The 12,561-nt window shown below is 40.9% G+C and overlaps 1 protein-coding gene across 3 annotated transcripts in view; it reads left to right on the top strand.

Annotated features, from left to right (window-relative positions):
- dtnbp1b (dystrobrevin binding protein 1b) overlaps positions 1 to 11,917 on the top strand; it is a 31,214-nt gene extending 19,297 nt beyond the window's left edge. Inside the window, exons 1-4 of one of the 3 annotated variants that reach the window (XM_068728611.1) lie at positions 745 to 866; positions 4,623 to 4,790; positions 7,694 to 7,837; positions 9,015 to 11,917. In XM_068728611.1, the coding sequence (XP_068584712.1) occupies positions 752 to 866; positions 4,623 to 4,790; positions 7,694 to 7,837; positions 9,015 to 9,340 (753 nt within the window). In that variant the 5' untranslated portion in view covers positions 745 to 751 and the 3' untranslated portion in view covers positions 9,341 to 11,917. Of the gene's footprint in view, positions 1 to 744; positions 867 to 4,622; positions 4,791 to 7,693; positions 7,838 to 9,014 lie in introns of those variants that run through there. The other 2 variants (XM_068728612.1, XM_068728613.1) reach the window with 2 other exon arrangements.
- Positions 11,918 to 12,561: the final 644 nt, after the last annotated feature.

The following is a 12,561-nucleotide window of genomic DNA, read 5'->3' as shown; positions in this document are numbered from 1 at the left end:
GATGAACACTTAAACCTAAGATTTGCATTTTTTGCTTTGTGAGCCAAGCTGTGAGAAAATGACTCTATTTAGTCAAATCTAAAGCTTGAGATGAATCCTAAAGATTTGAATTGCCCATAATGGTGTGTTTCCTCTCCACTTTTCAGCTGGGGTTCTTAGCTTCTTCTCTAACAATACAATAGCTGCAAATAAAAGGCAAAGCGAGTGAGTTTTGGTCCCTGCGTTTCTGTACATGGACACACGTTTACATGACATATGAAAGAAAATTCACAGTTCTGCTTCAGACACAAACTTTTAAACATAAAGCAAATAAAATACAGACTGCATGTTTATGATCAGCAGGTAAATGGATTTTCGCTGTCTGTATATGAATATATCAAAAGATGCACACACACAGGTGCATGCTCACCCACACGTCCACGTAAGCAAGTGAACACACACACACACACACACACACACACACACACACATTCACGTAGACACATGTACATATCCTGACATACCAGCTTATTTCTTGTGGCTTTTGCTTCCTGCATTTGTACAGCACATACCAGACGTTTTTCTACCACACAGAACAGATATAAGTGTAATTACATTAAAAAGTCTCATTTCATATCGATCCATCTGCACAAATAGCCATCTGAACGAGCAGAGCAGGATTATTTAATGTTATTTATGCTGTTCTTTTTTTCTTTTTTTCCCCCTGGGTTTTGGGTCAGCTTTGTGAGAACATGGTGTGTACGGTTGCCTGATGAGCTTCTGTGCGAAAGAAACAGCCTGTGAGGAGGACAGTATCACTTTCTTTTTTGTCTGTATCATGATTGCGGAAACAGACGCACCAAGAAACACAGCGAGTACAAATTCAGGTAGAACACCAAGATTGTTATTTCTTGTAAAATATTTTCAGTTGAAAACATTTTGTTTTCATTTTGAAAGCAAAACTGATGCAGGAAATTCATTGCTAGAGACTTTGTGAATCTCATTCACACATTTTTCTCTTGAAGAAAAAATTCTCTCTGTGCTAATTTCCAAAGAGGTGGTTTAGTTTTAGATTGTAGAAGCTTTTCCACACGAATGCCGACATATTTGTCTTTGTAATTGAATGAAATGATGTCATTTCATTCGACATCATCTGCTGTGACTAACATAATGCAATTGCCTTAGCTCCTTTGAATCATCACCAGAGGTGTATGTCTGTGTGAGCCCTCTTTCACCACTGTACATTTGAATTATGTCCCATAAGTGTGGAATAGATGGTTTTGTGAGGCTCGCTTGAGCGTTTGTGTTGGTGTAGTGCTTCTACAATTCTACACTTGATTCAGGGAAGTCTGTTCAACTGTATGTGCAGCTCAGCCTGTAAGGGTAGAATGTGTTGGATTTAATGGCTTGTGCTCCTACACTAAAGTCATCAGTGCAAACTTAATCCTGCGGGCTAAATATGAGCGAGAGCTAAAAATAGCCCCAGTAGCTACAGTAACATGCGTAGCAGGATATGGTTGTCTGGTAGATGATAATGATGAAGAAAAGACGAGGCGGAAGGAGAGACTAGTAGGAAAAGTCATCATTAAACCTAAAAAATGACATAAACCATCACTATCTGTTCTTAATTTCTTGATTAAGTTAAGAAGTTCTTTGAATTCATAATATTGTTGCATTTATGATACTGATTTTTTATTTTTATTTGAATAGTAAGGGAAGCGTGACCTTCTCTGCAACTCTCAAAACTGATTTGATGGACAAAAGGACAGGCTTAGACATTGAGACTGGCAGACAGACAGATGGGCACACACACTAGGTATATAGATGGTCCGACTAAATAGACAGCTCAGGCTAATAATGGATTGAGAATTTGATTAGCGACGGGGATAAGAAGACAGGATCTAGCTCCATCATTACTGGCGTCTGTCCGAAAACCCTAATTATACCTAAACGCACAAACCCTTTTCACCCTCACTCCCTCACTATCCTCTTACTAACCCCACACAATGCTCGACAATCTGAACAAAGCTTCCCTGAGGCCCCTAATCTAATAGAGCAGTCTCTACAAGACACACACACCAGCCAACAGAGCGGGTAGGACACAGTCTGGAGGGAAGGATGAGGGACTGATGGAGAAAGAAGACGGGTCGTCAGATAAAGGAGATAAATTGGACACTGATTGAGGAGTAACATAGAGAGAGAGAGAGCTTTTCTTTTCTAAGTCTCCAAGGGCTGTCGATGTGGTGTTCATGATGAGGGAGCTCTGGTGGGACCTTATTGTTCTCTTGTTTGTATATGTGTGTGTGTGTGTGTGTGTGTGTGTGTGTGTGTGTGTGTGTGTGACAATCTGCTGTAAGCCCTTTTAGAGCTCAGCCTGTTTTATTCCTGGTCTGTGTGATGGTGATCACACAGACTCTGATCCTGCAGTACACTTAACACTCCTGAAGCAGTGTATTGATTTTGGGGGGCGGTGTACACAGAGGAACGGTAGTGACTGGTGCAGAGCTGTGTAAGACGGGCAGCTCAACATGACCTGTGATGTAAATGCAAATAGTCATAAGGAGGCAATGTTCAAAACGCATCAGACGACCAGCCATTGACCTCTGTGCATGTGGCACATGTCAGTGTTTTTTTTTTTGTACTGTGGGTGGCTGTCTGCATGCTGTCATGCTTTCATCATTGCTTTTATTATCAAGTTATTGCAGCCAGACTCATGCAGGAGAGAATAGGTTCAGTGTTAACATGAGGAAGAAGAGCTGGTTATTGCATTTGCGTATGAGTACAAACAAGTACAAGTCTACCTAAGGTACTACCTACGATTTCAGTCATCAAATAATCTTTAACTATAATGACCAAATGCCAGTGTAGGATACAATCACAGTGAAGTTAAAGCGAACTTAAAAAAGGTACATCCAGCATTCTTGTTTGAGAACAGTTGATGTCTAGTCGAGAAAATGAACAAAAATCTATTCAATTTATTTTTTTGTCTATATTAACCCAGGATCAAAGAGATGGGACACATCAGACATTTTATATGTAGTGGCCCGGCTCTTGCCACAGTTGTTAGTCATCTTATATAATGCTGCCATCTATCAGAGGGAGACAAGTGAACTAACGAGACAGCCTTTCTGAGCCTCCAGGCTGCAGCCGTGCCCACACACACACACACACACACACACACACACACACACACACACACATACACATACACATAAACAGAGAATGTTTCTCTATCTGCAGGGTCGTGCTTTCTATCACCCTGTCTCTTGAATATGCCCCTCCCACTTTTGTCCCGTCCACACAGACATCTTTATCTGCCAGGACAGGGCCAAGTAAACTGTTCAGGCCAATCACGAGTCCTGCGTCGACCAATCAGAATCCAGTAAATACCTTGGACTCTTCTAATTTCTCTGCTTTTTGCCTCCTCGTTTTCATTCTCCTCCGTCCCCCTGCCTCTGACCCGGAAATTGTTCTTACCGCGCTATCTTGAAGGATGTCTCAATTTCTAAAATGCATCTTGAGGAGAGAGGAGCAAGGAGATGAAGGAGCTATGAGTGAGGATGCACAGCTGCGGAATTCTTTTCGACACCTGTGATGTATCAAACAGGCGTGACAAAAGACGGATGATGCAGCTGTGCCACACGTCATATTCAATTGAGTCGCTTTAAAATACTGCTCTGAAGCATGGATGTCTCATTTTGTTAGACGACAGTCGTGAGTCTTCCTTGCCTCCTCTGATCACATCTAAAGTGGGAGGGACTAAGACACAAGGAGAGGAGCTGAGGCAAAGAATTGAGAATTTACAAACTGAGAAATAAGAAGACGGGACATTCAAAGCTCGGCACATTTAAGACTCTATTGTTATATGCTGCCAATGGATTTTTTGCAGATGTTTGTCAAAATAATAGCATGTTTTAGGAGAAAATACAAGGCCATTTAACAATGCAAAAGATCCAACAGGCCCTTTTAGCCTAACTCCTAATGTATGTCAAAGTCAGTGACTAAACGGTAACTGAATGAATTGTAATCTTTAAATCCAAGAGGGAATACAGCAAACTTAGCAGTCATTGTACTAGACAGCAGTGATACATATTCATCCTGAACCTCTCTTTAAATGCCACAGCATGACTGAGGACACAGAGAGCAGGAAATGAGTCTTGCTTTTACTGAAGTGTGTGCAGCAGAGAGGTTTGCCTGTGTGATACTTCAGTGAGTGTGGCCCCAACCAACAGGAGGCAAAGTATTGAGTCACTGAGGGTGAATTGCAGAATGCATGAATGCTGTGGAGCACTGAGCTCTACATTCTGCTTTTTTGTAAAAAAATTGTAAGTAAAAGTTCAGTTTTGACTGTATTTATACAGTCTTCCTGCTTGTCAAAAAAACATCATGAATTGATTTTCATTAGATTTATGGGAGAGCAGCTAGACCTTGAGCCAATTCAAATTGACTCTATTGTAGTGGTTATTCAGGTTTGAGATACCCTATATGAGATATTTGTTATATTTTAGACATCAATCTTAAGGATATGTTTGTAAGAATTGGCATTTTTGTTGGAGGTTTGCGCTCTGCAGGTGCTTTCTATGTTTTTGGAGCAACTAACCCTATCTGCATACTTTAAAAACTTTCATCTCTCTTCTTCCTAGTGGAGCTAGACGCGGAGCACGCACAGAGAGTCCCTGGGGCAGAACAGGGAGGGGCCCCAGCCCCCCAGGTCAAGCTGAAAGAAAGGCAGAAGTTCTTTGAGGAGGCCTTCCAGCAAGACATGGAGCAGTACTTATCCACTGGCTACCTGCAGATCGCTGAGAGGAGAGGTGAGAGAGGAGGAGTGATGTGGTCAGAAGTTCTTCCGATAACACAGTCCTGCTCTTTGATTATATTTTAACAGCTTGATATTAAGCATTTCTTTTGGTCTGAGGCCTGCAAAGGAAAAAAATAAAATGTTGAGGAGTTAACGTTTAGGTTGTGGTGTCTGTTACTAATTCAAGGGTGAATGCAATGCCATCCAGCATTCAAATGACTTAATTCCACAGTTCTGATAGCATCAGCTGAATCCTTTACACTTCATCTGCAAATCAGGAGATTGAGCCCTAATGGCTTTCTGCAGCAAGACTCCACAATTCGAGTGCCTGTCACAAGTAAAGCCATTTCTTTGAATAATGCCATAGCGCCATATCAATGTAGTCCTCCACTGGGATTGTAATGGAACCCTTCTGCAGTTTACCCCATCTATTACTGACAAAAACTAGTGCTAAAATACCCAAATGATGTGCTTAAATGAGGGACTTCATGAGATATGCACCCTGCACTGATGCATTGGACTCTACCAGCCCAGAGTTTGCAATGTGATGTTTCTTCTTCTTTTACTCACCTATCCTGCTCCCTTAATCCTCTGGGAGTGGCTTATTAGAGAGTATTGTGGTGCAGTAAGGAAGGAGGAGAGATGAAATGAAAGGAAAGAGGCTTAAGGAGAGGAGCAGAGAGACTTACGTTTTCACTGTCACTCAAAACTTCTTTTTCAGATCAATGCTGTTTTTTCATAATATCCATGACAAAATCACCAAAGGTTTGAGGTGCAGTGAGTGAAATATTCACAGCTCATTAGCTCATAGTCAGAGTCTCGTGTCGCCTACGTTCATTCACTGTAAAAAGACAGGGGAGATGTTTACATTTAGGCTTGACACTACAAATGATGTGATTCCGAATACAAAGGCGAGCATGTGGGATGCTCAACAAAAATCCGTGACAGACCAATTCAAATCAACCAGTCATATTTGCTATATGAATATTTATAATTAGTTACAGAGGGGACTTTCATTATAATTCTGTTGAAATATATCTGAAAAAAAAGGCTACAGTTCGAAACTCAATAACACACAAAACACTGCGACTCATTATCTTGCGCAGCTACAAATTCCTACAGCAGGGCAGCGCCACTGAAGAGCAAAGATACAGCTGGAGACATTGAGGAAGAGGGGAGAGAGATAAAAAGAATAAACTGAAAGGAGATAGTCAAGAAAAGGAGAGAAAGGGCTGCGGATGTCACGAGCCACTGAGCTATCAAAAGCCAGTCTCAAGGGTCTTATGCACACACACACACACACACACACACACACATATAAATACTCTACACACAATCTCACTGGAGGCAAACACAGTCCTTCCCAACAGGGGAGCCTTTTAGGCAAGGTCACAGTAAGGCTAAAAGAAGAACATGTTGGAGGCAGTCTCATGGAAATAATGTTCTCAAAGCAGTGCTTTCTGGACCAAAACGTTCACAACATAGCCGTAGTGCTGGTCGACTTGTGTTTGTGTGTGTGGGTGCAGTGAGCATTTGTTTATTTGTATTCATGTGCTGGAAAGACGGCTCCATTTAGATAAAACTGAATCAACATCCCGCATACTATGTTGTTTTATGAGGCTGAATAGCAGCTATGAGGTGGTAATTTCGTAGCTGACAAGCAAGATATGTAAATGCATCTGAGAAGCGCCTGCATATTGAGAAGTTATTAGCGAGCATTAGTTCCATGTCCCTTTAAGATGTGTCACAGAAAACACCACAGCTGTCTCCACAGAGAAAGATACACCAATCCAGTAATATGTGTGCAGGAGTGATTTTATGTGTGTTTGTGTGTAAGTTTAAGTAAAACACAACATCCATTTGTGTGTGTACTTTGAAAGAGTACGTATATGCGTCTGGGTTTGTGTGTTACTTAATGTATTAGAATCAGTTTCAAGTGTGTGTGTTGCGTACATTTGTGGACAATCAAATGAATTGCCAAAGTTGAGTGGTCTGAAAATATGACACTAGCTTGTGTGTCTCTGTGTGTGTGTGTGTGTGTGTGTGTGTGTGTGTGTGTGTGTGTGTGTGTGTTATCTTTTGTTGCTATTTGAAGGACGGGGAGACTTTTGGGGCAGTCTCCATGGGAAATAACATTCCCCTTCTTTCTCTCTTTCCTCACTCTTTATTCTGCTCTCCCTCCCTGTGCCGCCCTCCTCTGCTCTCCTCATTTCCTTGAGGTACGGTAGCCAATGGCATCTTCTCTCACTGCTGTGCGCCGACTAATCATCACCCTTCTTCCTCTTGTGCTCGCAACTCTGCCCCCCCCTTTCATCCCCACAGTGCACTGACTGGCTGTTTGTGATGCATGCAGCACATCATGATGGTGAACAGGGGGGTTTGTACCACTGCAAGGTGGTGAATCCAGGACTGTAGTCATATGAGCAGGGGGAGGAGTTTCCAATGATTTTGTTGTACTGCTGAACCACAAGCTAGTTTGCCGTATAGAACATCAACAAAGATATCAAAATAAGTAAATATATTTTTTGGTAAACATGTATCGCCTCATTGCATGCCATTACAATTATGTTGTCAGTTTATAATCACCATTATGCTAAATATAAATTAATTTAAGTTTGGTCTGTATGGCTTTGATCTGTTTTATGTATTGTATTGTATTTGGTGCTGGGTTCATTGTATTATGTGGCCAGGTCGATCTTTCATCCCACTGAATGTGAATTTAATTTTAATTTTGTTTTAACCAGCCTTATAATATACATGCGTGGGTACCATGATGATTAGCATTATTTATTTCCTAACCTTGATTCCAATAATTTCAACCGGTCAAAAGTGGATCGCTGCATTTAAATTGTCTGTCAAGAGAATTTTCACTGAAATGTGCGGGGCTAATATCTTGCTGTCTCATGTTGTGTCCAGAGCCAATAGGAAGCATGTCGTCCATGGAGGTGAACGTGGACATGCTGGAGCAGATGGATCTGATGGACATGTCTGACCACGAAGCCCTGGATGTGTTCCTGCACTCCGGGGGAGAGGACAACAGTGCTGCCTCGCCTGTCGCAGGTTGGTGGCCACAAACGCACACACAAAGTATGTGTACCCAAAATAAATGAATTTAAACTTCAATAGCTCATACAACACTTTAAGTGAAATACACTTCCACAGCTAATCCATCTCAAATAATTTGATGAAGTAGAAATATGTGAATCAGAAGATTGACAGAAAAAGTGTTTAGGCGAAATACACCAACACCATCTGTCCACATCTGCTTGGGGAAATTCTTGTCACAGTGAACAACCTACAACATCTAACTGACAGCTCAGTCTTCGTCGAAAAATTAATTAAATTTGATGCAAGTAAATCCTTTCAATGTTTTAAATGTCTGTAGGTGACTAGCAAGTTTAAACAAAACATATGAAACAATTCCAACAATTAAAACAGTGCCCACCTTTTATTTGCAGCTGTCGGTTTAAGATAGAGATTGAATAATTCATAATTAATAATATTTAAAAAATAATTCCAAACAGAAAAAGGTTTAATTCCGAAATGACTGTAGAAGTATACCACTGCATAATTACTTATCTACCTACCTACCTCTCTCTCAACCTCTCCCAAAGATGACTTTTTATAAAAAAGTTTTTATAAGTTAAATGCCAGTATTTCACTTTTAAAAACAAAGTTATCTTAGTCAGAGATTCTCAATCGTTTTTCTCTGTGATTTAGCCTAGACATCACGTCTATATATAGTAGACTGTTAGACGTCTGTTAATGGCAACGTTGCTATATTAGAAAATACCCTCCGTAGCCCAATTGGTAGCTATAGCATTTGTTACCAGACCCATTTAAAATTGAGTAAAAGTTTCTACTACAGCTATTTTGGTGTACAGATGTATTTGTTGTTGTTCAATAGCTGTCTAATTGATGACTAGACTATACCCGCATGCGCTGTATGACGCCTGCTACACTTTCACTGGCAGCACAAATGTAGCTGTTTTTTAGTCTAGACGTCAGGTCTATGTTTAGACTGCCATCAGATGTCTTTTAAATGCAAAATTGCTTGTTGTGAGGGAAATATCTATGGAGAAATGTATTAGAATATAGGTAATGTTATGAAAATGAATTAAATATGATCATTTAAATCAATGATTCTGAAAACTATTCACGGACCCCCTGAAAGAGTCCTATGGAATCCCGGGGGACCCCACTTTGAGAATCATTGATCTAAGCCTCTTTTTCCCAGGTCCAGATGTTGAGTCCTTCACCACAGAGATCAGTCTCCAGGTTCCCACCCAGGCTGAGCTACGCCACAAGCTTTCTTCGCTTTCATCCACCTGCACCGACTCTGCCAGCCAAGACACGGAGGCCGGGGAAGAGGATGAGGATGAGGAGGAGGAAGAGGAGACAGAGCAAGGAGGAGGTGGAGGTGTTGGAGGATCAGGAGGAAGGAGGAGAAGAGCCCCCGTGGTGGTGACCCTTGATGAAGAGGAGGTGCACCCTGACACGGCGTTGGTGGACGGGGTGGACCAGACCAACAAAGACAGTGAGGCGAGCAGGCCGAAGGTTTGAGGACACACAGACTGGATTTAAAATCAAACTGAGATATATAACAATATTGGCTTCCTTCTCAAATTGTCATACTGAAGAAAAAGACGTGAAAGAAAACACACTGATGTTGCACTAACTGCCACATGACCTTGCCTTAAAAGACCACTGATGTGAGTTTTCAATTCTAATTGAATCCTATAAAATAGGTTGAGTTACCTTTAGCATACAAGCATTGGATGACTTAACATTCACATAAATAGTTTGAAACTATTTAGAGAATGCTTCAATATTCTGTTTCTATGTTTGTGCATGTTGAGACCAGGAGAGACCTGTGACTGATAAGTAGGAACTAAGAGACATATACACTAAAATCATCCATGTGTCCCTCTTGCTATTTTCATGCTTCATGCTGACACTTACATATTTCGCTAAACTGCAGCTGTAAACATTAATTAACGTGTTAGAGACTGGACTTTTTTGCAGAATCTAAATACATGATGGTGTTTTGATCCAAATACTTGCCAAACGTGAAAGGCTTCTAAAAGTCAGGTTTATGGCATTTTATGAAAAAAATAATCTCTCCATTGCCTCTAGTGGTATCTAGCCATGCAGATAGTTTTACATGACCAGGTTTTGTCATATCTTTTTTAATGCATCGACAAATGGCAATTAAAAAATTACAAACAGCTCAAACTGACAAAGGACTGACAAAGCTTAGCAAGACTGATTATTTATTTCTTTAGTAATTTGGGTCAATTGCCCCACCTTTTCTGTAAATGTTTAATTAGTGCTGATGGAAAATGTGGTAGAAATAAATTCCCATGCGCGTGTTATATAGACCTTTTACAGCTGACATAAAAAATATGCGTGCACCTGTTTTTTTGCCCCAGCCATCCAGATGAGTTGGCAAGCTGTAAGCATTTAATCCAAACTGTTAACAGCATCAAAACACAACTGTTTCAGTGCAACAGGTGCTTCAGTTTAAGGAGTAGTTGCTCATAGGAGTGGTTGTTCATAGTAACTTATGTAGATGGTTAGCGTAGATAAAAAACACGGAGGCGTATGTATTTAAAATTGACTGAAGGTTTTTACCAGGACACCTTCATGTTCCGTTTGTGTTTTCAGAAGCTACCGTCACTAACAGCAACCATAGACACATTCGGCTGAGAGACACCAGTTAACACGGTCACTCATTAAACCAAAACATTGGCAATATCAGGGGCCCGGGTTCGATCCTGGGCTGGACGTTGTGTGGAGTTTACATGTTCCCCCCGTGTCAGTGTGGGTTCTCTCCGCGTCTACCGGATTCTCAAGCTTCCTCCCACATTCCAAAGACATGCAATTTAGGTTAATTGATGGCTGCCCGTAGGTGTTAACATGCTCGTGAATGGTTGTCTGTCTCAATGTGTCAGCCCTGCGATAGTCTGGCGACCTGTCCAGGGTGTACCACCCTGCCTAACGGAATGGATGGATTGAATTGGAGACCATTAAATTAACAAAACTCAATGAGAAAAATCTCCATTGGTCGTGGTTGTCTGTTCCAGTTTATCTTCTGGATCCTGAAGAAGGCCTTCAGCACTCCTTTGTCTGAGTGAGGATAAAAACTTTCATGCATAGTAAAGCACACACGGCTCTCTCTCTCTGGGTTGAGGTCGGTGACAGCATGCAATCCCACGCTGAAAGTCATTACAGCTAAATTATTCCATTTATGTTGATATCGTAGGGCAATTTGAGCAAGAGTAGCACCTTTGTTTGCTCTCAATGTTTTTGAGCGGCATTGTGCCCCCACAACTACCAAACTAGCACTCTGTAGTTCTTCCGTATACAAAGTACATCACTGTCACAGAACTGGGACACAGAAGATCAACCGAGCTGTGCCCCAGAGACACAGAGAACATCAGTAACAACTGCAAGCGTTTTTCACAATGCATATCTATCTCAGCTATAGATAAGGTTGAAAATCTGTGAATTGTCCTTTTAATATAGCAAATACTAAATAGTGAACAAATGATCTGCAGGGGGCACATGGATGCATTTTTCACAACTTTATGGATAAGCTGAACCCCCAAAGCTTGTTGCAATTCTTTAACTGGTTTATGAGCTACATATTGCTTTGTTTTAAATACAAGCCACCAAAAAATACTTTTGTGCCATTGGCTTTGATGAACATGATGTAATGGATGGCAGTCACCTGGCAGTGGGTTCTACACCACATAGTACTGTATAGCTGACAGACCACAGATGGAGTTCAGGTACCAAGAAATCAATGATTTAACACACACCCACACACACACACACACACACACACACACACACACACACACACACACGCACACACACACACACACACGCACACAGACACAGGAGAGTTACTCATTGCCAATACTTTGACCAATAATATTGTAACTTCTCCTTTTGAACAAGGACCAAATCCCTGTTCGGACTGTGTGCTATATGCACTAGAGGACACCCAGAAGGTTGAACTGTATCCAGATTCTTTTTGTACAGAAATGTTTACATTTGTCTGATGTGATATTACTCCTTCCTTTCTTTTCCCCTGCCAACAGTTTCTGACTTTAATAAATGTTTCTCCCCCAAGCATTGTTTAATTTTCATCGAAGCATTTCAGGAAAACAATAAAGAAATACATATTAGCAGGATTTAGAGTTTGAGCATGTTAATAGTCCCTGTGCACTAACTCTTGATTTGTAGTCCTGCCTTAGCTCTTAAGGGAAAGCTGACATGGTGAGGAAATGGATAAAGAGTGGAGAGGGCTTTGAAATACAGGGGTTTTGTCTTGGGTACATTTTACCAAGTATATATTTGTTATTACAATATATGTTTTTTTAAATGAAAAGTATAAGCAATACTAGTGTTATACTGAATGCCATTTAAAAGCTGAGAGTGGATGTGCTGGGGTTGATGTGTAGCAGTTATTCCAGTGCACTTTAATTAAGGTTATGAAGAACTACAGGGCCTTCCAACAATTTTTCATGCATAATGTGTGAGGTGGGAATAGAGTGGTAAGCTCTGTGGTAAATTAACATATTAGCACTACTAGTAAATATGATAAATATTTAAAAAAGTAAATATCCCACACCTTCTGCCGCTTGCTGTGGAACTCGATAATGTCATGGTACGGCCTGTTTGCCCCTTTTGCCGACAGATCATGGGTTCTCACTGCAGTGTTTTGACGTTCCTGTTGTAAAAGGGTCAATTCACCCAAATTACAACGACACATA

Source organism: Cebidichthys violaceus, unplaced genomic scaffold (assembly GCF_023349555.1).
Source record: "Cebidichthys violaceus isolate CVI_PGR_0920_01 unplaced genomic scaffold, fCebVio1.0.p SCAF_42, whole genome shotgun sequence".
NCBI classification, from domain to species: Eukaryota; Metazoa; Chordata; class Actinopteri; order Perciformes; family Stichaeidae; genus Cebidichthys; species Cebidichthys violaceus.
This window is presented reverse-complemented; position numbering and strand designations above follow the sequence as displayed.